The sequence below is a fragment of the Harpia harpyja genome, chromosome 4, assembly GCF_026419915.1.
Source record: "Harpia harpyja isolate bHarHar1 chromosome 4, bHarHar1 primary haplotype, whole genome shotgun sequence".
Classification (NCBI taxonomy): Eukaryota; Metazoa; Chordata; class Aves; order Accipitriformes; family Accipitridae; genus Harpia; species Harpia harpyja.
The window spans coordinates 59,428,918-59,456,118 of record NC_068943.1 but is presented as its reverse complement, the minus strand read 5'-3'; the positions used below and the strand labels follow the sequence as shown (position 1 = coordinate 59,456,118).

General features: G+C 37.4%; 1 protein-coding gene across 2 annotated transcripts in view; it reads right to left on the bottom strand.

The window, feature by feature from the left end:
* The window catches only part of WDPCP (WD repeat containing planar cell polarity effector), a 161,292-nt gene that overhangs the window by 55,941 nt on the left and 78,150 nt on the right, over positions 1-27,201 (bottom strand). For both annotated transcript variants that reach the window (XM_052784223.1, XM_052784226.1), the window contains exons 11-13: positions 19,156-19,765; positions 14,776-14,964; positions 12,083-12,206 (exon numbers count right to left, since the gene is read on the bottom strand). In XM_052784223.1, coding sequence (XP_052640183.1) covers positions 12,083-12,206; positions 14,776-14,964; positions 19,156-19,765 — 923 coding nt within the window. The remainder of the gene's footprint in view (positions 1-12,082; positions 12,207-14,775; positions 14,965-19,155; positions 19,766-27,201) is intronic.

The following is a 27,201-nucleotide window of genomic DNA, read 5'->3' as shown; positions in this document are numbered from 1 at the left end:
ATTGGTAAGTTATGACCTCTGAGATGCTAATGGTATTATTTTGCCAGCCTCCTGCTATTATGCTAGATTTTAGATTATGAGATCTTTTGTACAGGACACATAAACCTCTGAGGATGGTCCACAACCTTGTTGCCTTCTAAGATACTCTCGTACTGATGAAGAGAAAGTGCTGCAGAGTACACAAAAGGCTAATGGAGAAACAGCCACCAGGTCCATATGTATGTGAGTCAAGGGGATAATCTTCTAAATTGTATTTTAGATGCAGAAGCTTTAAAGGTTGTCCAGGTATAATCTATACATCCCTTCAGGCCCAAATTTAGCAAAGCATTAATGTATGGGTTTATGACCTATAATTTTCTATGGGCCCTAAATATGGGCATGTTAAGTGAAGTGCTGGATTTGGGGCCTCAGTGACTTGTTTAAAAAGAAATCCCTTATGGAACATTTCAAAGGTCATACACAAATGGGTCTCAAGTAAAAGTTAGTGAATAACCATGAGAAAATTTGAAATGGGCACAAATATCTCAAGCCACCCAATATTTCTGTTACTTGAAATACACTGTCAAATTACATATCTCTGAACTAAAGGAAGTCCACCTATAACTTCTAGATTGTTGGGCATAAAACTGAATGCCCTTCACATCAAAGGGTACCCTCTGGTATGAAGCAAGAAAACAAACCAACCAACCAAATTAAAAAAATAGGAGGAAAGAGAAAGCTAATAAGGGGAGCCAGACAGTATGGCTCCCTGGCCAGAGAAAGCCCTTGAGGGCTGTAACTGGCTGTGAATCTTGAAGATGTTCCCAACCTGAAAAAAAAATAATAATCTTACCATGTGATTCCTATCTTCTAGGATGATATTCTGCTCTAGGAAACCTAAATGTATTCTTGTGTGAAATAGTTCAGATGACTCTATGATAAACACACATGCTTCTTCTCAGGACAGACTTTCTATGTTCAAAGAAAAGCTGTTCAGGCATTTTTGAGTCAGATTTTCAAGAGAACCAAGTTAATTTTTCAATGAAGTAGTTTATTAAGAAGGCATCATTTAAACTTTTGAAATACATATTTAGTAATAAATAGTATAGATGTATGAAATATTCTAGAAAAAGTAGTAGTTTTAGATATAAAGAAAGCTGTCATTTATTTGTTGACCTTTGCTCAAATTAACTATAAAACAGCACTAGTTTAACACTATAGAACTGTCTTATATCTACACCAAAGAAATATTAGTTTAAAGATCCTGATTCTATGAACATTTATGTCACACACTTTCCATGTGATGTTGGTCAATCATGTCAGCCTGCGTTCCTCTAGAATGGGCCACTGAAGAGGATGACTGTTGGGAGCAACAGCAACGTTTTCTCACTGTGTAGCATAATTCTTTCATGTCTGTCAAGTGCTCTGAGATTTTCAGTAGTAGGTGCTATGAAAGTCTGAATAACAGCAATTTATTACTGTTATAAATCATTATTATACGAATTCAAGCTATGATGGTTTATTTCTTTTTAAACTAGATTCAGTCTTTTCTTGTAATGTGTACTTCCTTTGAATTTCCCATAGTCTGTATTTCCTTTTTCATACTCATTTTGCTTCAAGATAATATATTTTGTTGCTATAGCAATATTTCCCTACCTTGCAATTTTATCATAGTGGCTCTCCTTCAGGTTTCTCTAAGCTGCAACTAACACCCACACAGCAAACACAGCCTCCCCCTACCCCCAAACCTCTCTGTTCCCCCAACCTCTTACTACGTAGTAACTTCTCAACAGTCTATCTTTATCTTTAAATACAGACGCACTCCAACATACTCTTCCAAAGTACTCTGAGCTAAAAACAGGTGTTAATTAAAAATGCTGATAAGAGTCAGTGACACCTGTTGTTTCACATTTATTTTACTCAACCCTGTCTGTTAAATCCTAGCCTTTATTGCATTAATTTGCTTCTGCTTTTCTTCTTTTCCAGCTTTATCCCTCTCACTCCGGTGATCATGTAAACTTAACAGTATGTCTCAAAAGCTGGATTTTATTGAGCAAACATATCAGCATGTCTACACACTAAAGACAGCTCTATAACAGAGGCCCAGTATCATCGCTACGGTTAAGCATGAGTTGCTGCCTCTATAATAAATCCCTATTGTATATGTGTGATATCTCTGCAATTTCAAACTGCAGCAGATGAAAATTTGGTATTAAAGTTAAGATGAACAGGCCCTTCTCCTCCTTGACTTTCCATGAGGTAGAGGGCCAATTCTCCCTCATGCCTGACATTGGATAAAATGCATCTTTTTAGTGCTAAGACTTCTCAGAGGAAATATATTAGCTCAATATTTTCTAAAGCTGGCTACCTAAATATAAATATCTAATTACAAAGTCATGGTGCAGGGCCAAATCTTGACTCACTTGTTGAGTTACAGATCCATTACATTGTATTTACTTTTTCTATCTAGGTTTGTCAATAGACAATAGTATTTCTTTATAATAAAATAATGCAGTGGTAATGCTCATAAAATTCCCATATATAAGAACTCCATTACAGCAAAAATAGCCACAGGAGAGCCAGACAAGAAACTCTCTAGAACTTTGGTTGTACAAATTTTGGCACAGTTTTGAGGGAGCAAATGGAAAACTAATGAGTATTTTATGGTTTTTCTGCACAGCATCATGTACAAGAACATAAAACATAAGAACGACCACTTGCTCAGACTGAAGGTACATCTAACCTAATACCTTGCCAAAAGCTAGGCGCCTAGGAAAGAATATAAGAACAGGGCAAGCATATGGTGATATTTTCCTAAGTAGTCCCCTAGTCTCCAACAATTTGTGGTTCAGGGATTTGCTGAGCCAGAGGTGGTTTCTGTGTTGGTACTCCTCAGTGAATTTCTCTTCCCTGAACCTTGCCTTTCAACTCATATACAATTTTATCATCCACAACATCCTGTGGTAAGGAGCTTCATATTTTAATTACATGTTATGTGAAGAATCACCATATTTTGAAACTGCCACGTGTTAACTTCACTTGATGACCCCTAGTTTTTGTATTAGAAGAAGCAGTGAGCAGTCATTTACTGTGCTCTTTCTCCCTAACACTCACAATTTAATAGATCTCTATCTCAGTTGCCTCCTCTATAGGTTGAGGAGTTCTAGTCTATTTAGTCATTCGTTTCATTAAAGCCGTTTCATGCCTTTAATCATCCTGGCTGCCCTTCCTAAAGCTTTTTGAGTTCTACTATATCCTTTTACAGATTATGGGACTCCAAAACTACACATAAAATTAAGGTGAGCTGAAGTTCACTGTTTTGTTGCCTACTCCTTTTCTAAGAATTTCTGGCATCCAATTTTCTTTTTGTACTTGTGCTGAGCACTGAACTGACTATTTTATAGCTGTAGAGTTATGAGACCAAATTCTTCTTCCAGAATAATGGTGAGATCAGACTCCATCATTTTATACATGAAGTTAGGAGTCACTCCCCAGCATGTGCTTCACTTTGAATTTATTTACATTTAACTTCATCTTCAATTTTGACACTATGTTACTGGGTCCTGTGAAGCCCTTTTGCTGTTCTTCACAGCAGGCCCTATCTTTACTAGTCTTAATAATTTAGTATTATTAGCAAATGCTGGCACCTCACTATTTGCTCCTTTGCCAGGCTACTTATGAGTATAGATTTGCTATACTTATAATAGCCATTGGTGACCTCCATTGACAACTGACCATTTACTCTTACTCTGTTTCTTACCTTTTAATGAATTACTTATCTATGAAAGGGGAGCCTCCCTCTTATCCTGTGGCAGCTCAGTTTCTTCAAGACATTTTGGCGGGAGACCTTCCAAAAAGGTCTTCAATGGTCAAACTTTCATCAGTAGCAGCTAGATATCCATTACTGACATGATTGCTGACATCAAAGAAAGAATTCAGAGTTTTGAGACATGACTTGCCTTTACAGAAATCCTGCTGACTCTCCCCTAATACAATGTATTTGTCTGTATGTTCACAATTTTTTTCTTAATATAGTTTCTACTAATTTCACTGGTACAGAGGTTGGACTTACAGGGCTATAGTTCTTCAAGGTCTCTCCAGACTGTGTTTTGAAACTGACATCTTATTTTCCATGTTCCTGCCCTTAGGTGCTAAGGTCATTCTAAATAAGAGGTTATACACCACAGTGTGTATTTCAGCTATTTTATGCTTGACTACCTTTAGAAATTCTGGATGAATTTTATCTAGTGCTGGTCATATATTACTCTTTATCTATCTATAGTATAACCTCTTTTATTGATACTTCAACACTTACCAGTGTAAAGTAAGAAACAAACATCCCCATCCTCTCCTGTCCTGGCCAACTGGTCAAAAGGGGATTTTTAAAGAGGTCTGCATGCCTATCTGCTTTTTGTGTCTTTCTGTAAACCTTTCTTCAGATATTTTTGCTAGTCTTTGTGCCTCTCTCCTTCTATTACAGAAACTATATCTGAGCATCTAAGATCTTTCTGTTAACTGGCCAGTAATAATGTGATACAGGAGCTAGACATTTACAGTGCAAATCATTCCATTTATCTTCAAACAGCTCACCTTTACATGGCTAATTTAAGCTAATCAGGTAGGCTCCCTTTATAGTTAATTGATAGGGATAGGCACTGATGTTTGATTCTTCACGCTTATCTTAGACATCTCCCTTCAACGGGATTACTCATCCTTTGAGTGCCCATGTCTTTATACTAACTACAGAGGAAGCCCAGATGAGTGTGTAGGACATCTAAATTCTACATCATTAAGTCAGGAGAGGTGAGGTGCACCCCCAAGACACTACATCGAGTTATTGGACAATTGACTATTGATGACTTTTGTTCTAAATTTTACTTACAGTATCCTTTCCTTAGCAGGCTCTTCAGTTCTGAAGAACCATAAAAGGGAGCTCTGCATTTGAAGATAGGAAGCCTAGGGCTGCTTAACTGTTCAATTAGCTCTTCCTGGAGGGTACTGGATGGAAATGGGAGAAAAATCAGAAAAACAAAGCTCTTTAGGGAGGAAAACAAACAATTTTTTGCACACAACAAATGGATTACAGATTGCCAACCCATGTTCTGTTCTGATCTGATGAGCTGAGCTCAAGACAGAATATTTTCAGATGGTCCATATACAGAAAAGAGAAGTGTAATGGTGGGGCTCAGGAAGACTCTGAAGATGAATGGAGAAAAAGTATCTTGGTAAAGAGATGAGACATGAATAAATCTGGAAAGACTGCAAGGAAAAAAACCAACCATCTTAAATTCAGGTTCTTGGTCAGGACCTCAAGAAGAGATTTTTGAGTGTCACTCCAAAAGGAGATACCATTAGTGACTAGGTAGAGTTGATGGGAAGGGAGTAATTGATGACCTGCAAAGGAAAGCTGAGGCTGACTTACTGCAACTGCTCAAGGGTGGAGAAGTGTGGTTACAAACTTATTCTTGAGTTTTTGTCCATGATTATGGTAGATTTGCATTGTTTCTGCACTCAATGTATGCCCAAAGCCCCTCAGATTTCAGGGGAATTGCACAGCTGGTACGGCAGGAATAAGCCACCTTATGAGGGCAGATTAGCAGTTATACAACACAACAAAACAATGGTCTGCATGTGGGCTCAGCTTCTAAAAGCAGCAATATCAAAGTCAGATTAGCCAGCATGTGGGAATAGCCTTGGCACAAGGAACATTAGTCCAGCATAGACATTCTGCATTCCTTTTTTCTAGTGCAGCCCCATGGGTGGGGACGTAGCAGAGAACTGGAGGACTTATGTCATTCTGGGCCACCAAACAGCCATCTGTTGGTGGCTGTGGGAAATAGCTCCATATTAGAGTAGCTCTGGGACTGCTCTAAGTGTGTGGGAGGGGCCATTTTTCCCATGCTCCAAGCAATGTCTCTCATTAGGTTCAGCAGAAAATCCTGCCCAAATCTCTGACAGAGATTTCTTGTGGTTTATCTTCATGGGATTTTATTCTCAAGCAATTATGTCATGTCATTTGTTCCCCCCCCCCCAATATTTTGCTCAATATTTCTTACATTGTAATCACCACTAGAGAATTAAATCCTGGAGCCATTCCTGTGGCATCAAAGCATCTGACTGAAATCGAAAACTGTTGTGGAATTGGTTTAAGAAAAAAAATCATTAGCAACATAGGACTGAAGCAAAGACATTCTAAACTTTTCCTGAGATATTTAACCTTTTTAACTGCAAAAATAATCTAGTTCCATTAAATAGGTGCCTTTATTTCTTGTTTCTAAAACAGGTCAAGAACCATGACCAGGGGAATCTTTTCATGTGCAGTTCCATCACAGCAATTGAAATTCTCATTTATCAGTGCCATGGTAATATGAAAACCTTTGGTTTTGATCGTTTTCACAAAATGACAAAAAAATGACTCTTCAAAGTCCTCTCCAGAAGGTGCTACTTTAGTCAGAATGCTGCTACTGAACTTACTCCCATAGAGATGAATTCTGTTCATGTGGCCACCATAGAGAATCTGACTGACATCAGTGGTCATTTTATCTGAAGGCATAATTTAATGCCTAATAGGTTACCTTATGAATATAAAAGACATTCCTAGTCCTGAACCATGTCATCATTAATGTTTATACATATTTTGTGACACACTATGTACCAATATAATTATAGATTCTACTTTTAGGGTGCCCTTAAAAAGGATCATAAAAGCTCTTTGCTCACTCTGTCCCTCAGTTCCATACAGTTGGCAGCAGATGGGATTGGAAACTATTCCTATGGAGTTGAGGCATTTTTTTCACCTTTGATTTAGGGTCCTATTTAGGATGGAATACTCACAGTGAATATCTACTTTGCAGATTGCAGTGTAGTGATACGGGAACCTGCTTACCAAGGGGTAGTTAGTACTGCATAAGTGATGCACCTGCAGGGCAGAAGAGCTTTATTTTAGCTTTTCAAAGGCTGTCTTGGATTTAAGTGATAACTGACTGTGTCAAGGCATCATGTCAGGTAGTATAGCAGTACACTTCAGAACTCTTGAACAGTGAAGTGATTCATAAAAATCAGTATTGGCTGGAAGCAGATCTCCCCTGATGCTAATGACCACCTACTTTCTCGTCTCCTTTATGAGTGTTTATTTGCAAAGGAGCTCTGTCAAGTTCTGTGTGTAAATTCATACCACTTTATGAATGTTCTGCCCAACACGTAGCTAAATTATTCTTTGCATTTAACCAGTAGCATCTTACATTGAACACTGGGAAGAGTACCCAACACTTCTGAGAAGATTTGCGAAGGAGTAAAAACAGTAACAGTAAAAATGTGGTGGAGGTTTTCATTTTTGGATTCAGACAAAGGAGAATCTTTCATGAATCCATCCAAAATTCTACCAGTGAACATGATCAGAGCTGCGCTTTGCTCTTGAAAGAAGCAAATGCACTATCTTGTTATTTACAACAGAGCTTTGCTTTGTGGAAATATATTTGTACTATGGGAAAAAAACCCAATGACATTCTCTTAATGGAATTATCAGACGGAAAGGTACAAATGGTTTTGAATCTTAGGTTTTTTCCATGTAAAAAAAAGAAAAAAGATCCTTTAAAATGCATGTTCACGAACACAGGAAGAGAATTACAAAGGAGGAAAGGGCACAGCAGAAACATAGAGCTGTGGCTGCATTCTAATTCTACAACTCCTGAGCTGCGTTTCAGACTTTATTTTCCAGCCCAGCCTTCACCTCCAGCTCATGCTAAGTTACTTTCTCACTGTCTTTCTGAGAGACACAGAAAATTTTAAACAAAACAGAGCAGGCGTGTGTTTGAGCCTCTCTGTGTGTGTCAAACAAACAAGATAATTTCATGCATTAGAAAATATGACAAGTACAATTTATGAATGCTTGATCAGAGTGAAGCAAAGCCATGAGTCAGCGATGCCATAGTTAACGAGTGAAAAACTATTTCATCCCATTCCATGTTCTGTACACGGCTAGATGAGGCTGTTATACAGAGGCAGGAGGTTGTGCAGCCACTCCCCCATTACACAAATACACTTACTAGGCAGCGCTCAACAAAAGGGTGGGGGCAAGAAGGTTACAGCTCCCCAAGGCTTCCTAATAAATCCACCTCTGCTCAACATTTTACATAATGATATAATGCATTATATTATTATAAGCAGTGACATCATAATAAAATACCGGAGTGCTACTCAAGTGGCAATGAACACCTAAGATATATTTCTATACTTGTAATTCAGTTCCTGTATTTTTTAATTATAGATAAGAATTTAAAGTGAAAATAATTATTCATTCCATAAATACTGTTGTAATGGATCCCTGGCATATAATTAAGAGGCCTTTAATTTTAACTTCATATACTGAACGCCTGTTTTTGGAGGTATTCCATATTCTATATTCAGGGCCTATACCTGCAAAGCTCTAAGCTTCTATTTTAGTGGAAGCTGAAGATGCTGCATGGTTTGCAAATTTAAGAACTTAGCTTTTATAATGACGGATACAAATAACACAGCTGTGTCAAACATGTTGCAAGGCATTTTCCTTCCTTCTAACTGCAATCCGTTTCAGTCGTGCTGTCAGTGTTCCTTGGCCCATCTCGGGTTGGAGCACCATTTTCTAACTCATACTTGCAATACAGCCAGTAATGACGGAGCATCTTCTTTCTAAAGTGCCCAATAGCTAAAAGAGGGAACCTACCATCACAGCATTCAGCATTTTCTAGAAACTGATCTCTTTGATGGCAGAAAAATAGTTAGCCTATAATCTCACTGATAATGTGAAAATGGATGTCTCCAGTTATTTGCAACTGGATATACAACCTTTCCACCTACAGTAAAGATTAAAATCATTGGCACATGATTATTACTAGGTGAGGGTAGCCTTTCTGAAAAGGTAACTGTATTTCTCAATTCTAGTAAATACAGACACTCACATCTTTAAAAGTACAACAATGACTGGCACCTTTTTGGCAGACTCAGCAGGCAGGTCAAAGATTGTCTCAGCATGTAGAATGAATTAATATTTCTCTCCCAACAGTGGGTCCTTCTAGAAAAGGCTTAAGGCAGATTGGTGGGGCATTCAAAGTAAAGCTGGAGAGGGGGGTGAAACCTTTTGTTTATATGAACATTTTTCAGATTTACATCTAGAAATATTTAAGGGTTTTGATGTTTTAATCTTGTATGAAAGACTCCACCCTTCCCTGTCCATCCCTTATGTGTCTGGTCTCCTCTACAGCCCACCACACACATCCTAAGCTCTCTTCCCCCATTTCGCTCTGTACTCCCACTCTGCCCTTTTGCAGGACACTCTATGTCCCCATCCCTCTCTGCAGGCCTTCATCCCCAATTCCTTGTCTTCTATTCATGCTCCTAACCCCACTTTCCTCATTCTTCCTACCCCACTTCTGAGTTTCACCCTGTGTGTTTTAGCTCCTTATGCTCTAGATTTAACTTCTCTGCATCTGCTGCTTGCTTTCTCTGAAGCCCAAAGGAGTTGCCAAAGGCCCTAGTCTATTACAAGAAACACTTTTTGAGTATCAGCCATATTTATAGTGTACGTAATTTAGGAGGCGCTATGTTTCCTCCACTTCTTGCTGCAACAGGGTACAAAGTAATCACTTTGCTTTTGTCTCCTCATGCTCACAAGAGATTAACAAATGTCCCTTAGTGCTGCATCAAGTTGGCATTGACAGTTTACAGTGCTTCTGCATTCAAGTCTTCTTGTTTGGTCATGCAGACACATCTGCAGTAACAAAAATTCACTCTGAAGAGATTCATTAACTATTTGTAACTAGCCTGCAATATTTAGTGCTAAATGAATAAGGGTAAAAAAGTAATAAATCAAATAACAACAGTTGAGACAGAGAGCATATAACTGACTTAAAATGTACTCTTCCTGACACCCAGATACAGTTGCTGTCTCTGACAAACAGGTAGTGGGAGAACTACTCCATTCTCAGTGTCTTCACGGGCATAATATGGTGACCCGAAAAGGCAAGAGCATAATTCTCTCCTCACTTTTCTTCCTGTTCTGAACCTACAATTGTAAATGCAGGCTGGCAGAAGTGGCTTGCCTTTCTGGCTCCTCACAGACAGATGTAATAGCAGCGGCTGCAACTTTTGCGTGCCTGAAAGAATTAGCAAGCATTGTGCCGCCCTATGATTCTCCCAGACATTGCATCACGTCTAGATGGCATTCTCTCACCCAGAACCATGGTTTACCATTCCTCCAACAAATCTGTAGTACTCTCTGCTTAGCCTACATTTAAATAATTCTAGTCATTTAAGAAAACATCTAAAAGGAAATAAACACCAATTAAGGCACAGCCACAGCCACTTTAATACAATAAAGATCAGCTCTGAACATCATTTCTTTGCTTTCTATCAGATAAATCTCCCATTTTTGAACATTTCATTTTGTACTTAGATTATGTCTTCTCAGATAAGCTTTAAGCATTACCATCTGTTCTGCAGCAATCACATGATCCTATCACTTTGATTCAGTTGAATACAAATCCCTTTGACAATAGGGAAACAGCAAAATAACACACATTTGTTCCAAAAACTGCCACAACTGTAGATTGTTCAAGAGCTGCTTCATAGTGGAGGTAAAAGACACAGGAAGACTCTTCTACACACCTCCTGTCTGTGCCCCATACTGTCCAGGCAGCATTCTGACACGGAAGCTTCTTGTTTGCTAGGGCGATTGAGTCAGTGTTTCAGCTGTGTTCAGCAGCCCCAAGGGCTGAAAGCTTAGCCAGGGCCCCATGCCTCTGCATGCCTGCTAGCATTTGGAAGCAAATCCTGAGTCAGAGGGAATACACCTTTCTCTCTTAGATGTAAAAGCACTATAGTTACACCTCTCAGCAATCTCTGAGGCATTCTTTCCACATCTGTCCTCTGCAGGCAACTGGCCCGCAGCCACTACAGTTGGCCATTGCAGCTACAGATCTTCCCTGCTGGTTTCTAGAAGAAAGGCAAAAGGAGAGTTTGTACCTGCTATCATGGCCACATCTATTAAGAAAACTCCAGTGAAAGGCTGGTGCATATTATGCAGGTATTTGGAGCATTCTTCTACTTAGAATAATTTCCCCATTGGAATGAACCTGTTTACCAGAAAGATGATCCTATTCAGACTCAAAACGTAGAAGACAGTATAAAATATTTTTCTTTAAGATTTGAAAGAAGCACATACTGTACTATCAAAGTAGCTTGCAGTTTCTAGTTTTGCATATGCAGACAATGTATATAACCCGGATGAATCACCAAAAAAGGGTGCATTGTAAGTCTTCTGTGTCCATCTACACTCCTCCTCAACAACGTGTTACAAACATTATATCATTTAGAAGGTAATTTCTCCTTATTTTCACTCACTGGATAATTCTCAGAGGGAATGGTTCAGCTATATTTGTGGTTGAACACATGAACAGGTTAAACTGCTGTATATTGCTATTTATAACTGATTGAAATTTAGGCTATTGATTTATTTTGAAGGAAAAATATAGCAATAAGGCAATGTACTACAAATTCTAGCTGAATTTGGTATTATGACTCTTCTAATGTCATATAATTTACAGACAAATTCAATGTTTCATTTTCTCCTCTTATTTTAATGGCACTGAAAATTCACTGAAAATTACTGGAATATGAATTTCTATATGAGAACTTTGAGGGTGAGAATAACAAAATGCTCAGATTTCAATGGTGCAAAGACAAAAACGTCTTGGACCATGTACTGTTCATTTGCGCTTTAGCGTCTATTTAAACTCAGTGTTTTCTCCAAGTTTGTAAGCTGTTTCAATAGTTAATCTGCAAGCAGTTGGTGAATATAAATCTCTCAGAAGCATGCTATCTTTTTTCTATCAAGCTAAAAGGGAAAGGATGATTCATTTTAAGTGTATTGATGATAGAAGAGCTCTGAATAGGATTTTATCTGCAATACTCTACTTGAAAGGAACGAAGTGCAAGTTAAACAAACAGTAACAATGAATGCATTTCTTTCAGGGGTGGTCCTCTTGGAAAATGTTAACCACATTAAAGTAGGTAGTTATTGAAATATGCAATTAATTTTAAGTTGATAGAAGTTGAAACTGTCATTCACCTGAGCAGGTGGTGGAAGAACCTTCTTGCATATCTGCTGATTGGGTCCCTGTACTCCAGCACAGTTGTATCCAAGAGGGGTCTTGTTGGAGCATAAAAGGTTCCAAGGCTTGCCTCAAGCTGTGCTGTGGAGTTCAAACACAGCAGCAATGAAACAAGTGAAACTGTTTCAATTACAAGAGGTTGCTCATGTTTGCAGTCAGTCAAACTCCTCAAACACTGATGAAATGTGATGTTGTTGTAGGACAAATGAAATTAAAATATGACAGATTGTACAAACACGAATGTGCATATAAACTTTCACTTTGAGGCAGAGTTGACAAGGACTTTGAGCAACAAAAGCTGTCAAAAGGATGAAGAAGTCTATAACACATCAAGTTCTTACCAGCAGTGTACAATTAAAAGTGACTCATAAGAGTAATACAGTTTGAACAAGTTTGTCCAGTAGAGATCAACTCTCAATTAGCTCAAATCACCTTTGTCCTCTTAGGCAAACAAAAAGGAAGTTCAGTTTTTCAGGGATTATTGTGTTAGGTCAGCAGGTGACAGAACCCTTCTTGTGATGGCCTTGAGGTCTAAGGAACCTCCTTCAGCCCACAGATATTTAAAAACTTTAAATAAAAGGGTCTAGAAACCCTAAGGGTTTGACTTTCTCTCCTACAGCATGTAGTGGTGGGAAACAGGATAACCTCCCTTGTACTCAATAAAATAAAGCCCTTTTGTTGCAGAAGTTCTCTCCGCTTTAAATACTTTCTGACTGCTATACTCCACAGCTGGAGCTCTTAGTCATTTTTCTACATGTTTTAAAAAAAAAAATTATAAATAATACAAGAAAATACATGGTATACATTTGTGTCCCACATGCTTAGCTGAAAGGAAATTTAATGATCAATAATATTTATGCCATGTGACTTCTGCTTGAGAGTTAACATGTAGTACAAGTCCTCATAGGCAGAATAGGGAGAATTTGCTATATATTTGCTATATAGGTTCTCCTTTCAGAGTGAATGTGCAAACTGCTACTGCTAATCAGAATTTTGTGGGGGCTTTAAAAGCACAATATAACCTACTGTCTTGTTAAGCAGACAAAATCTCATTAATTTGCTGTTATTAATGTTTGTTTGAACTAGCCATTTCTGTATTTAGTGATAATGGTTCTTTATTTCCAAGCATAGTTACATTTTATTTTATTAGGCTCGATAGCACTAAATGTGCTAATAGTACTGTGTTAATAACACAGGCAAACTGTTAGTAAATTTGGTTTTGTGTTATTTTAAATCTAGACAGTAAGATAAGTTGAACTTTAAACGTATTTTCTTTCAAAGCAGCAGTCAATTTAGATTAAAATTGAATACAGCAGTACCTTTGCAAAAACAAGCCATACTCTCTTGCCATTGCTGTTTTCTTGACAGCATGTTTTGTACTTCTGAAATATTTCAACGTACATGGAATACTAGTAACTACTAGCACAGTTATAGATTCATTAGATAGGCCAGCTTGATGTTGAAGGCAGAATAAAGATCTCAAAGATAACTGCCCCACCGCTATAAATAAAAGGCCCCACTGGGTTTTGCTAATAAAAAAGAAAACAAATTACCATGCCAAATTTGTTAGATTCACATAGAATAATTCCTGAACAGAATACAATTCCATGTGTTGTAAACAGGGAGCTGCATGGGGGGAAACACACAGACATCTATTTATAATATGCATATTTTTACAAAAGTTTCAAAACCAGTCCCTTTCATGTGTCCTTTTAAAAGCATGTTTTATTTAGAATTGATGCACTCTGTTTGCAATGCAGAGATTTTTTTAATCAGATCCCCCAAAATGGGATAGCTGATGCCTTGGCAGCAATGTAGGACACCTTGGAGTTTTTCTATCATCAAACACACCAGAATCCTAAGTATTCTTTTTTGCCACAAAAGATGCCTGGTCCCCAGCTGTCTGCCTGCTAGACTGGAGGATAACACCTTCACTAAATCAAGGCACTTCAAATCTTGAAGTCTATTGAGTTTCAAGATAGGCAGCAAATCAAGAGGAAGGCATCACACCAGGCTTCAGCAGAGACGAGGCTGAACCTAAAATGCATAATTTCTTGTGAGGGACCCCAGCTACTACTGCAGGAGGCCAGATTACACTGAGGACAAATGCTATAATCCTAAAGGAGGCAGCAGAGGATAGTGTATTCAAAGCCTTTGGATCTTGTAATGAAAGAATGACCCTTCAAAAGCACCTTAAAAACCATACTAAAATCTCCTGTCCCTGTTGCAGGAAAACATCCCTCCTTAATTTGATGCTGTCTCAGCATGAATGTATAACAAACATTTCAATTCTATATTAACTAACATTGTTCTGTAACATAAGCTAAGTTTATGTAATGTAATAAAGTTACAGCATATATATGATAGTGTTATATATATTAAGTCATGCCTGTACCATATATATATTAAAATATGAATTATTTTATCATCACTATTGATACAAATGAACTAAAATGCAATCAACACATTGATTCAGATTTTATTGAAATTATTTGTCTGCATACAACATTTGACTATGAAGTACCATAATCTGGCTGACTGGATTCTCACTATTGTCTCCTTTATATAGTCAATAAATATATTGTCATTATCCACATATGAATTACAAAGACACCACAAAAATACATTAAAAATACAATCAGTCTCTTACCTTCTCTGTCTGGTGTAAGCTTTTGTTTAAGAAGGTGATTGACAATGGCACTCAAGCATATATAGCACTGACGACCCATCGTGTTCCAGTTCATGGTGTTCAGGACATTAATTGCCTCATGTATCTCATCGTAACAAATGTACTGGTGGATGATTTCCACAAGGCCCAGCTGTCCTCTTGTGATCACACCTTTTACAGGAAATATTAAAACCAAAGATAGTGTTATGAATATGTAAAACAGTAGCTGACTACTTTTCAGAACAGCTAAAAATAACTGCTGTTGGTTAAAATTAGAAAGTTTAAGTTAATGGTTTTCAGTATTGAATTTTTATGTGAGATAGCTCCTTATTATCTTGGTAGATTTAGACTGAGGGTGCTTTGGACAGCAGAGAAAAAAACATCAGTGAACTTCACACGCTGAGGTTGAGCGAATGTGGCCAATACCCACTGGTGACAACATCATGTAATGAAGTTTGTTTTAAACACGGTAGAAAAAGCTTTTTCCCAGTTTATTATTACTGTATTGGAGGTAATAAATTCATGTTCATAGCATCTCCTTCCTGTAGAGAAAACCTGCTGCACAACACTAAAAAATAGCATTTGTCTCAAACAAATGTACCTATGTATGCAAGTTTACAGCAGCTCAAACTTCAAAGCAACAGTTACTCGACTACTCTCCATATTGCAATTGCTCTAGAACTTACTTCTAGCTTGGCAAAATTCTCTAAGTGAAGCATTTCTTCTGTGAGGGGATATCATGAAAGATACCAACATCTAGGGACCCTGGAATTAACAGTTGCACATGAAACCAAGAACAAGCTTGCCGTAAGGGAAAAAAATGAGCGACACATTGCTCACTCCATGAGAGCATGATTTATCTACAGCACTCTTATCTCTGAAAAATAGAAATTAAAAGACTGTCAGTGCTTCTTGACTTGTAGATCTCAGCTTCTGAACAGAAAAGGTGACTGAAAGGCTGCAGAAAGCAATGTTTTTTATTGTCTCTGACTAGCCAAATGATCGTGTGACATAGGCCACACATGGCATTTTAGCAATTCTTGCTTGCTTTGGGTCACTTACTAGAGTATTCTTTATCACTACTGTTCCAGATATTAGACAGAGACCAGAATAAATTTACTGTTCCCCTCTTGTTAAATAAAAACATAATGTTATTTTTTTATTTTCTCAATTTATATTCTGATGTTGTTTGTCAGAACTAATTGTAAGAAAAAAATTCTGATGAGAAAGGGAACAAGCTGAATTTCAATACTGATATTAAAGCCATAGGATGGCTGGGGAAAAAGGTCTGATAACAGAGAAAAGCAGACCTGATATATAGAAAACATATCTCACAAAATTTTCATAAATGTAGTTGTGAATATTGTTTGTGATGTAAAATAAGAATTGAGAAAAAAAAGTAGAGAAAAACATCTGACTATACCTCGAGGACAAGTAACCTGCTGAGAACTTGCATACACAGATCTGACGCTTTGGGCAAAAAAAGCTTACACATTTATTTTGTGTAACAGAGAAATACTTTAGGTCTTTAGTGTCATTAAAGATATGGTTGTCTATTATATTTCACTTTACATTTGCATGTATTAAAGCCTATGGACATTATACTGTGTAATAGCCATGTTTAACCTATGTATGTGTGATAATATCTAATTGTTATGGTAGACTTTATTCTTCCTAAATGTTTAGTGTTTTTAAAGTATTACATAAGTTGGGCAATCTTCACATTAATTGCTAAGTGAAGATGAAAATACTTATTTGCATGCTAATGAAATATAATATTATATTTAACATGTCTTTCGAGGCCGGCAATGCTGAACCACTGGCACCAGTACCAAGTTTGGCATTATCCAAGATCTGGGTTGACATCAACGACAAGAAGCCGCAATACTTTTGAAAATGAATTTGGCATTAGACACCAAAAATATTTGCCATTAATGTTTGAGGGTAAATTTTATATGAATCTTTTCCTGAAATAAATCTGGCTACACAGCACAATGGAGAATTCACAGAATTTGTCCAAAATCATAACATGTCAGCTGGAAGTTAAAAACATATTTGCCTATTCTCATTGACATAGTTTCTTAACAGACTTTTATGGGAAACAATCCCAAGCCATGAGTTAATTACGGATTTTATTTCAGTCCTGATTGCCTGTCTGGGTTTTGCTGTCATGGACCTCTAAATTTTCCATATAATATATATTTGCATTATTTCTTAAATAGCAGAGACCTAAAAACTGCTGAGGTTGGGAAGAGGGACTGACTAATCAACACAGCATTACCTTGGTAGTGTGGTGAACTGAGAAGAAGAGGGGTAAAGCTGAAAACCAGGATGCAATAGAGAACAGCATATTTTTGCACAGTGGACTACAAAGACAAAGGGAGGGAGGGAGGCAGGGAGGGAGGGAGGGATAGAGCCTTGCCTTCTTCCTAGAAGAGATTTTACAGTAATTATACAGAATGAATTTTAAAATGTGATAACTTTCAGCTGTAGAGGTCAACATCTTCCCGTTTGGATGCTTGACTTCTCCTGGGTGGTGCGCTTCCAGGCAACCTGCTTGGGAAAAAGAGGTGACAGCCAACTCGCTGCCTAATTGATTTAGGAACGGTGCCCAGGGAGACAGTCCAATTAAGTTTACAAGCTGGCAATTAGCAGGAAAGGCCTCTAAATCCCTGCACTGAGAGCCTGCTTGCCTTCGTAAGAACATAAATGTGCTAAAGATAGCAAAGGGAAAGCTGTACTTTCTGGAAAGCTGTTGTGAGAAAACCCCACAAGGGAGGACTGAAGAAAAGCCAGGTAGATGTGGGTAGAGTGCCTTCTGCTTGACAGGTAAGACGTAATTTAGAGGGTTTTTTTTTAATGGCCAACATGCACAAAAACATCAAATAGCTGTTATAATTAGCGTTCTGGGGTACTCTGCAACTATTAAAGCTGTCATTGAACATAACGCATCTGAATTATCTCAAAATAAATAGTAACTTGTAAATAGTTTTTTAATATTTTTTTAATAACAGTAATAATCTGGATCAGCTCTTTTAAAACTATAAGTCAATCCAACATTTTTGTTGCTAACATCCTATTATATTAATTTACCTTTTGCAGTGGCATACTTAGTTAAGTTTTTTAAATTCAGTCTTTCAAATGTTTAGGTCTGCAGTACTTTTAGACGGGATTTTCCCCCACAAAAGCACATGCGTGTCTCAATAAATAAAGAAATAAAGTAGATTTTCAAACCTTACTGTCACCTAGTGTTTTTTAAAAAAAGGCTTCTTCCTAATCTCAATAGCTTTATACAAAAGAATCATAGAAAACTCCTGTAAAGATCTACAAAGGCAATCCTGTTTCCTTGGGCAGACAATGGGCAAAATGCTGAAATTTTCCAGGATGAGTATATTCGACATGGCTGTCTGCCCTGCTGAAACACGGGCTTGGTAGTCAGAAGATTTAAGCATGATTGTTTTTTTAGCTCTCACAGTGGGTTTGCACCACTGTAACTTGCCTGACTTGAATGGAATGAATACAGTTCTCACTGATGAGCAACTGCAGGGGTTTTATTCTTAGTTCAGCCACTGACTCATTGTGTAACTCTTGGAAAGCCTTTTAGCTTTCCTTTACTGCTTCTTGTTATTCTGTTTGTAAAATGAATGTTACGGTTTTATGCTCTTAAAGACTCCTTACACCTAAAATAAGAAGTGCTATATAAATTCTAAAATTAGTATTGTTACTTCTTCTTTTATTCATAACTCCTGGCAAATTAATTGAGAGACCAAACTTCTCCGAAGTTTATGAAAACCTTCCTTCTTGTGTGAAAAGTCTTCAAGGAAAGAAACGGTGTAACTTTGTGTACTGAAGTCAGGAAGAACAGAGTACTGGGACAAGTTTACATTGTAATGGAAAGGACAGTTGCATCATACACACACAAAAATAATTTAGGAAAGAAAATAGCTTTACTATTCTATTATTAAATATAGCTTATTTTAGCTTCTTAGGGGTATTACTACAGAATGAATACAATTCCTAAAATGATACACTACAGATTAAAAGAATTTTCCATATGAGAAATTGTTATGCTTCATTAGAGTAGCGGGGAACATAATGGGACCCTGATCCTGCAAGAGATCGGTGTCCTATTCTGTCAGACCCCATATGAAAAGATACTAAGTAATTGTGAAACATAATGGACTCCTTGGTTAAACATAATGAACTCCTTGGTTCACATCTTCAGATATCATTGGAACTACGTGCTCTTAAGGCTATGGTCCCATATATCTAAAATTAGGGTGTTTCAAACTACAAAAAACTCGTGAGGTACAGATGTTTCCTTGAGCGCTCAAGGTTCAACAGATGTGCTCAGTAACTTACCAAGTTTAAAGTGAAGTACTCCTAAGGGTCCTTTGTCGAATCTAACCAACAAAAGATCATGAATATCCATGCTGTCAGTGCTGGCAGATGCAACTTGAGGAGCAGCCCACTGGATCTGGATGAGGCTGCTAGGCACGTCAAAGTGTTTACTGAATTGCAGAGTTGCCTCAGGTGAATAGTCTTGTGCCAAGAGCTGAATTTTAATTGGGGACAGTGCCGTGTCAAAAAGTTGCAGCTCCCCTTGAGAGCTGCCAACCATGAATATGGCTCCAGAAGGGTGGTAGGTTATTAAAGCAGGCAGCAGTTCTGCTTGGGCTAACACAGTCACTTGGTTGTAGGCTTCATAGAGAACTATTGATGAATCTTCACAACCCAGGACTAGTTTGTCTTCTGTAACATCTCTGCAACAGCTGATGGCCTTGGATCGTAGTGGTATTCTGGTGACTGCTACACACTGAATTTTGTTCCTAACACACTTGTAGACGCAGCTGTCAGCCATGGGCTTTTTGTCTGCGGAGATGGAGTGCTCTACTGTGTAAACCTGATAAGGCTGATTAGTGCTGAAGCTAGCACTGAGTGGATCCCACTCCGTACGGACGTAACTCAAAACCTGAAAAAAATCCAAAACATTTTGGTAGTCATTTGTAACAATTTCTTCTTACTTTGATGATTTAAAAAATAGACTGCTGCAAATATGCTTTCTCATGGGTCAGTAAGCTAAAACAAATACAGTTTTTAGAAATGGAGTTGTAAAATCTACTGGTTTAACTTTTAAAAGGTTAATTCCTTTGATTAAAAAATCCTGCAATATAGTTTGAGCCCTATTTGTCCAGAGTATATAATAGGTTAGTAGAATAGAAGATAAAAGAAGGGATATAAAAGAAATCCCAAAATTGCTGGAAAAATTTATAATAGGTTACTCTAAGCATCACACATAGAGGATTTTTGATCATTTGCTCTGGGCCATGGTAACAGAACATGTAGTGGTAGAAACAATGGCATGTTTAAACAATGTATACTATACATTGCCAAATGAGTAGGTGGTAGATGTTCTTTGATGCCATATAGCTTTAGATGCAGAATAAATGAACTTGTGATAGCAGAAAAGGGGGACTGTTTAGGGGTGCTTGAAGATTGAATGAACTGGAAGAAGAATACAAAGGCAGAATATGATACAAAGACAGCAGATTGCAAAGAGCAAGAATTTGTAGTGTGGAAACATGGGAAGTACCATAAAGTGATGGAGGCAACAGTGGAGACCAATGAAGATTCATGTCCTATAATATATGGGTTTGAGCAAGAGATGTTGTACAGGACTCGAGCAGGGAAACTGTGGGAGAAATACCAGCTGTAAATAAATTACAAATTAGCTTATGAAAAGCTATTTCTCTGAAAGAGAGAGAAAACCAATGTCTCTAGAAGAATGAGAGTAGTCAAAATCAGTCAGAAGCTTGCTGGTGTTTTTTCATGCAGAAATAAAGAGTGAAAGGAAAACGTCAAACTGAGCCAAACCCCACCCTCAGGTATACCCATAGCAATCTTCACACTATAAACTAAAGCTGCTGACCTGCCACTAATTTTGGAAGCGCCTTCTTTTGGGTGCAGGTGGTATGCAAGTACCATTTACACACAAAGGGGTAACAAATGTGATTAAAAGGCAGAGAGAGGGCAAGGGAGGAAATTTGGAAATTTCAGGTTGAAAACAGAAATGCACACTTAATGTTAAAGCAGTTTAAGTTTTATTTCCACAGATCACAAGGCAAACCGAACACATAATTTAGCCTTTCATCCTGCAAAGGAGGAGAATAAGAAATTAAGATTTTTTTGGCATACCACCCATTACTTCAGAAGCAACTGATGAATTTATAAACAAGTTATTGGGGACGTTGATCAGACTGATTAGGATGTTTTGTTCCGACAGTTTACTACTTTGTCAGCAAAAGGGTTTCTCATTCAAAAGAAAGAAAAAAGGATTACTGCAAATTACTGCAAACCAGCTGCTGGTTAATACAAAAGTCTTAGCTACTTTAAGGTGAGTAGTTAGGGACATGCAAAGAACCACTTAATGCAAAAGCATCTAATACAGAAGCTAATGCATCCAACTTGTGAAAACCAGGTAAACCAATTTCAACAGAGTAGTGATCAATGAAAATATATACCACAGAGGAAATAAAAGATTAAATTACTTATATAGTCTGAAAAACATTTTCTCACCTCCACCATTCCCTCACCAATGACGTAGCCTCTGCAACTAGTCATTTATGCCCACAAAATGTGCAGTTGCTACTGTGCAGATGTTAGAACTGCTGAAACGTGTAGCTTACCAGGGTGTTAAATTGCATAGCAAGGAAACCTGTAAAAGAGGTTATTGTGGACAAAGGATTACTGTGACCAGAGAGCTCTCTAACCCCAAATAAAGGCAAGGTGAAGTGTTATTGTTTGTTCTGCAGTTTTCCCTAAGAGTATGTATAGAGACCCAGGTAGCTGCCTTTCAAATATGTGAAACAGAAATCTTGCCCAAGCAAGTCTTCAAAGCTTCCATAACTTCAGTGAAATGAGCCTTGAGGCCCTCTGCGACTCAGATTTCTGTCTTCCTGTGGCAGGTTTCAGTGCACCGCATTATTCATCTACATATTTTAATCCAAACCAGTGTTCCTCTCTGGACATCTCCTCACAAGCTACAAGAAAGTCATGAAAATCCACACAATAATCAAGCCTATAAGAGATGAAAGTCTGAAAGCACTATTAAATTCTGAAGACGGACTGGCCTTGAAGGTTAAGACAATAGAGAAGAAAATATGTGAAACATGGATTTTATAACTCCGTAAGAGTGACTGCTTGAAAACAGCAATGGAAATAGTCACTGAAAAATAAATGTTGTCATCTGATCACTTCAGAGTCAGCAAGCAAACTGAATCCAATTAATAATTTTGTTCTGCTTTGTTAGAGCAAAAGTGGGGCAAAATGTTGCTCACTACGTTGAATTTAAAAGAAAGTAAAATCTTATATTTTGGAAGGCTAATTTAATGAGCCTTGAGATGAGAAGCTTCTTTGCTTCACATAATTTTGAGAGCAAATCCTTGAAATGAAGTCTACGGTAGGGCTGATTGCTGTATATAACACAGCTCTAAACTAGGAAAAAGTTCCTGCAAGGAAAGACTATTTGCTGCATTTCAAAACAGAAGCTTTGACATAATGTTTAAACAAATTAGGCTTAAAGGAAACTTTTCTAGACACTACTGTTCATATTTTGGCTGAAAACAAGAGAAACATTTCTCCTTAGATTGAAACAGATAAGCTGCTTCTCATGCATCAGTGGCCTCTTGTGCCTCTTGGAGGAAGAGTACCAAGCCGAGAGACCTCTTTGTTCTGGTTTGCAGTTCTGCTGAATGTAACTGGTATTTGGCACTCTGAAGGGGAAAAAAAATGGATATTCTCTTTCATCTGAGAGGGAAGATTTGAGTTTCTCTGTCAGAATTTACTTTTATTATTAATTCTTCATGCTGCTAACTGGAAAACTAAAGCAGAGAGACATACAACTACAGAAACAGGTTAATAAGGCTAAGATAATGCTTTTGAAAGATAAGAAGTCTAACAATCAAAACATCTTTTATTTTCAAGAAGATGGTAGTCCATTACCTGCCAATTGTTTTTCTATCTGGTAAGTAGCCACATGCTAGTAAATGTAGTGCACATAGTGCTTTAGCAGTCTATTTAAAGGAATCTGCTGGGATTCCTTCCCAGTGAGCAGTAGTTCTCCGGAACCCTAAAGGGGAACATTACAATAGCAATGTATCTTTAAGTTAACAAAACATTTGCTTGGGGAATGGGAAGGCAAAAGCTGGAGGAGTTCCCTCAGAAGTGGGTAGGACAACTGTAGGATTTGCAGAGGAGGGGACAGGGCAGTGGATCTAAAAAGACAGAGCCGTAATATCACATGGCGGGGTGTATAATCCATCCAATGTTAAGTGCTTTCCATAAATCTTGGGCTAAGCACTTAGCCTTGGATTTCAAGGGAAGATTTCTGGAATTACTTTGCATGAAGTAAAACCAATTATGTTCTGTAAAATAAATAAATAAATAAATAAATAAATAAATAAATAAATAAATATCTAAAATGTCCCTTTTAGTTTTGTGACATGTACACTACAAAAACATAGTAAACGAATTTAAATATAGTCCATATAACTTATGCATATTTCCCTGACTAACGTGGCAGTCATGCACCACTACTGCATATTTATATTGTTTTCCCCTTGCAGTACTGGCCTGTGCTCTGCATCAGCTAATCAGCAGTATGAGGGATACTATACAAGTCAAGTTCTTAAATCCTAAAGTCAGAAATCGTAACAATCCAAGTAAAGGAATCTGTTAATCTTTGTAAATAAAGGGCCTGAATTATGCTAGCTAAAATACTTACTTTCATTTTATGTTTGGAAGAAATAATAGCACTAGCTTGTGTAGGCAGTATCACTCTTCTCAGTGCAAATCTTTGAACACTTAAAATTGAAGTATTTTGCATAGAGTGCTGGGAAAGGATAAAGTCCACATATCAAAACAAATAAGAGTTTTAACCAGTAGTTCTTAAGCAGAAAATTGGCTTACCAGGCAGATAAAAAACGAAAACAAAAGAAACAGAGAAATAAGCTTGCTGTGACTGAATTGTGTGCCTTTCAGATGAGAAAAATGTTTGATTTATTTTATGGATGTTAAAAAAATGCTTATTTAATTTCACACAGTAAGGCTCCAAATAACAATAACACTTTAATTAGAAATGTAGAGTGGGAAGTGTAGCGCACACTAGAGTAAAATAGTTTTAAATACAGCACTGTGAAGATGGACCCCCCCCCAACCTATTTTTAAAACATTTCTAAAATAAAAATGCAAGGCTCCTACTCTAGGTTACTTATTTGGCTGCATTGTATTTACAGTCCCTCATGCAATCTTATTATTTAGATCTTCAGCCAACATTTATTCTTATTTTCTTTCAAAATTTATCATCATCATCTTTATCCCATATTATTCATTGAACTTTTAACCCAATGTGACATCAAGGATTTTACATTCTTTGCTATATGTGTGCGAGAGGTATTTCAGCTATTCAGTCACACATGGTAGATTTTTTCTGAGTGCTACAGTAATTGTAGGATAGCTTACTCATAAAAGATCTTCTGTGTTTATTTCACAAGTTTGAGGCACAATGTGGAAGCAATAACTATTAAATATTATCTCTTGGGAGAAAGAAAAATAATATTCTCTCTCAGGCAAATTATTTTTTCCACAAGATTGAAGTATAATTTCAGTGATTTGCAGTAGCACTAAATGGAGTGAAAATAAACATGGCAAAGACAAATGCAAAGTAGTACAGTAACTGAGCCCTGGCATCATCACCTCCTGTTAATTTATGTTTGCAGAATAAAGTTCATGTTGATTTTAACATGACTTTCTCTCAAAGCATTTAATCCAAGGATGATTCCACACCAGAACCTATTTACTCATAGCAAATTGTTTGAAATGATTTCTGGAAGATTCCTCTTCTGGTTCTGAAATCAAAATACCAGCATTATCTCCTCAGGGAGACAATTAAATTAACATTCTTGATCATTGGTACTTTAACAAAGAAGAAACAAACAAAACCCAAATAATTAAATAAATAAGTTGAAGAATGGATGAGTTTGCTGGAGGAAACCAATGCACGCAAGAAAGCAGACAAAGGTTCAACAGACAAATACTCTTGCAGCAACATGCATGCATGTATATAAATGTACATAGCACACGAAAGCAAAGCCATATGTTAAAGAGGAAAACCCCTTTATTTCTTCAGGGGACAATTCCTCAGCAAAACTTACAGCATTCAACATAGTAAACACTGAACTCAGAAAAAAAATGGAGTAAAACAAGTCAAGATTTGCAAGGAAAAAGTTCTTTCTGTATTTAGAGGAATAATGTCTACCTTTAGCCTTAATAGTAGCAAATGTTAAAACATAAAGCCACAGAGCACAACTCGAATCAAATTTATAGCGTATTTAAAATGTAAAATGTATTTCCTCCATCAAGTTGAAAAGCTGCTTAGGTACACAATACCCCAAACACTGTATGTGCAATGCGAATCATCCCAATCCAGAACGTGTAGTTACAAGACAGTATCATTATGATGGCCTGAGTTGCCTCGTCCCAGAGCTATTCCTGTCCTCATCCTAATAAGCACTCTTCTGGTGGGCAGCAAATATCACTCAGAAAATTCTTCCAGGGAGGAAGTAGTATCACCTAAGTGTCCCATTTACCTTTGCTCTGCCACAACAATAAGAGTGTCGGTAGCTGGCAGATCTTTTTATGGTTTTCGTAGGTCAGCACCAAGGTGCTGTAGAATGGCTGTGGCTAGCAGCCATTCATTTCCTTGGGCTTGGTTTACTTCTTCATAAACCCAATATGCCAAACAGCTCTTTACCGGCTAGACATTGAGCAATTCATGCTTTTCTCTTAATTCTACATAATAATGTTTTATCCAAGCAATACTACTATTTTCAAGTAAAATGTTGGTGGTATTATTTTACTATACTTCTTTTTTATAAATGCTCCAAACTGAATCAATTCATGCTTCTCATTCTTCTTCTGTTGACAATAATCAGTTACTGGGAGAAAATACATATTATTGGTCAAATATGAAAAATATGGATTTACTTTCATGCATAACAATGGCATGTCATGTTTTTATTCCAGGTCTATACCTGAGGAACACTACAAATGGTAAGGGAGTAGAGGCAAAGAGAGGCAAATAAGCATGCTTACAGAAACACTGTATTTTTGTGGTATGTGACCTAGAGAGTAACTGTTTAGAAGCTGTCTAGAAATGCTAACTACATTTTTGCTCATGTTTAAGCTATCAAACAACCCTCAGAAGTTAAAGGTGTTAAGATAAAGTTCCCCTCCAAGACTCTGTAGGGGAAAAATGTACCTCAGTTAATTGCAGACTGGGGGTTGACGCTACTTCTAGAGCTGCTGGGTTATGACATCCCCCATCCATGCATGGGGATTTAACTACTGCCCATAAGGAGTGCTAGAGAAATCAAGAAAACAAACAAACAAACAAAAAACAAACAGTACCATAGGTTACATGGCATGGATACATAGGGGAAGCATACAGGCAGAGTGTCTTGAGCCTTACACAGTAGCCCACTGAGCATCCAAGAGATAAGTACATGAACAGACTAATTGACAACCAGAAAGACAGTTTGTTATCTATATATGACTAAGTTTTCCATAGCCCTGGAATACTGCTTGGTATTTTATTGACAAATACAGGAAAAGAAATTTCATCCGAAGATCTTAGAATTAAAACAGACAAGTACAGGCAAAGAATCAGAAAAGGGAAAGCAACTGAACAGTTAAATTTGGCAGTTCTGCTTTTAAAAATAATTTTCTTATATTTATATTACAATATGGGCTAAATTAAAAGGATTATGACTTTAGGCCTAAAGGGTCAGTGAATGCTTATTATCATTATTGTGTTAAGCATCAGTGATGTGCTTGGGACTATACTAGACAGCCTCAGCCCTGAGCAATTTATAGTCTAAACCAGAAAAGGATAAAACAAGGTGTATTGAAAGATGCAGAGCAATGCTGTAATTTGGAAATCTCCTTATAATATATAAAATGAAATGGACAAAGCTTTAAACTGGCAGGGTGGTTTCTGTGAATTTCTTAGAAGAAATGAGTCTCTAAAAAACATCTCAGAAAATAGAGATTGCGAACTGCTATGTTGGCATTAAGGAGCTTCCTGGAAGATGTGGGAAGGAAACAAAAGGCATGGGAATGTTGCTGTTAGAACCTGGACATACAGAAGTCATGGTAAGAAATAAGGTCTGAAATGTGAGTAGGATGAAGTTTCATAATATCAAACTGGCACAGGGACTAGGCTGAAAAAGCTTACAAAGAACAGATGCACGTTTTAGCTACCAGAGTAATTTTTAGTATGATTGGGCATAGCTGCAGGGGGAATTGAGAACTGCAGGTGTATATCAGGCAGAGGAGAGAGATGAGTCAAAG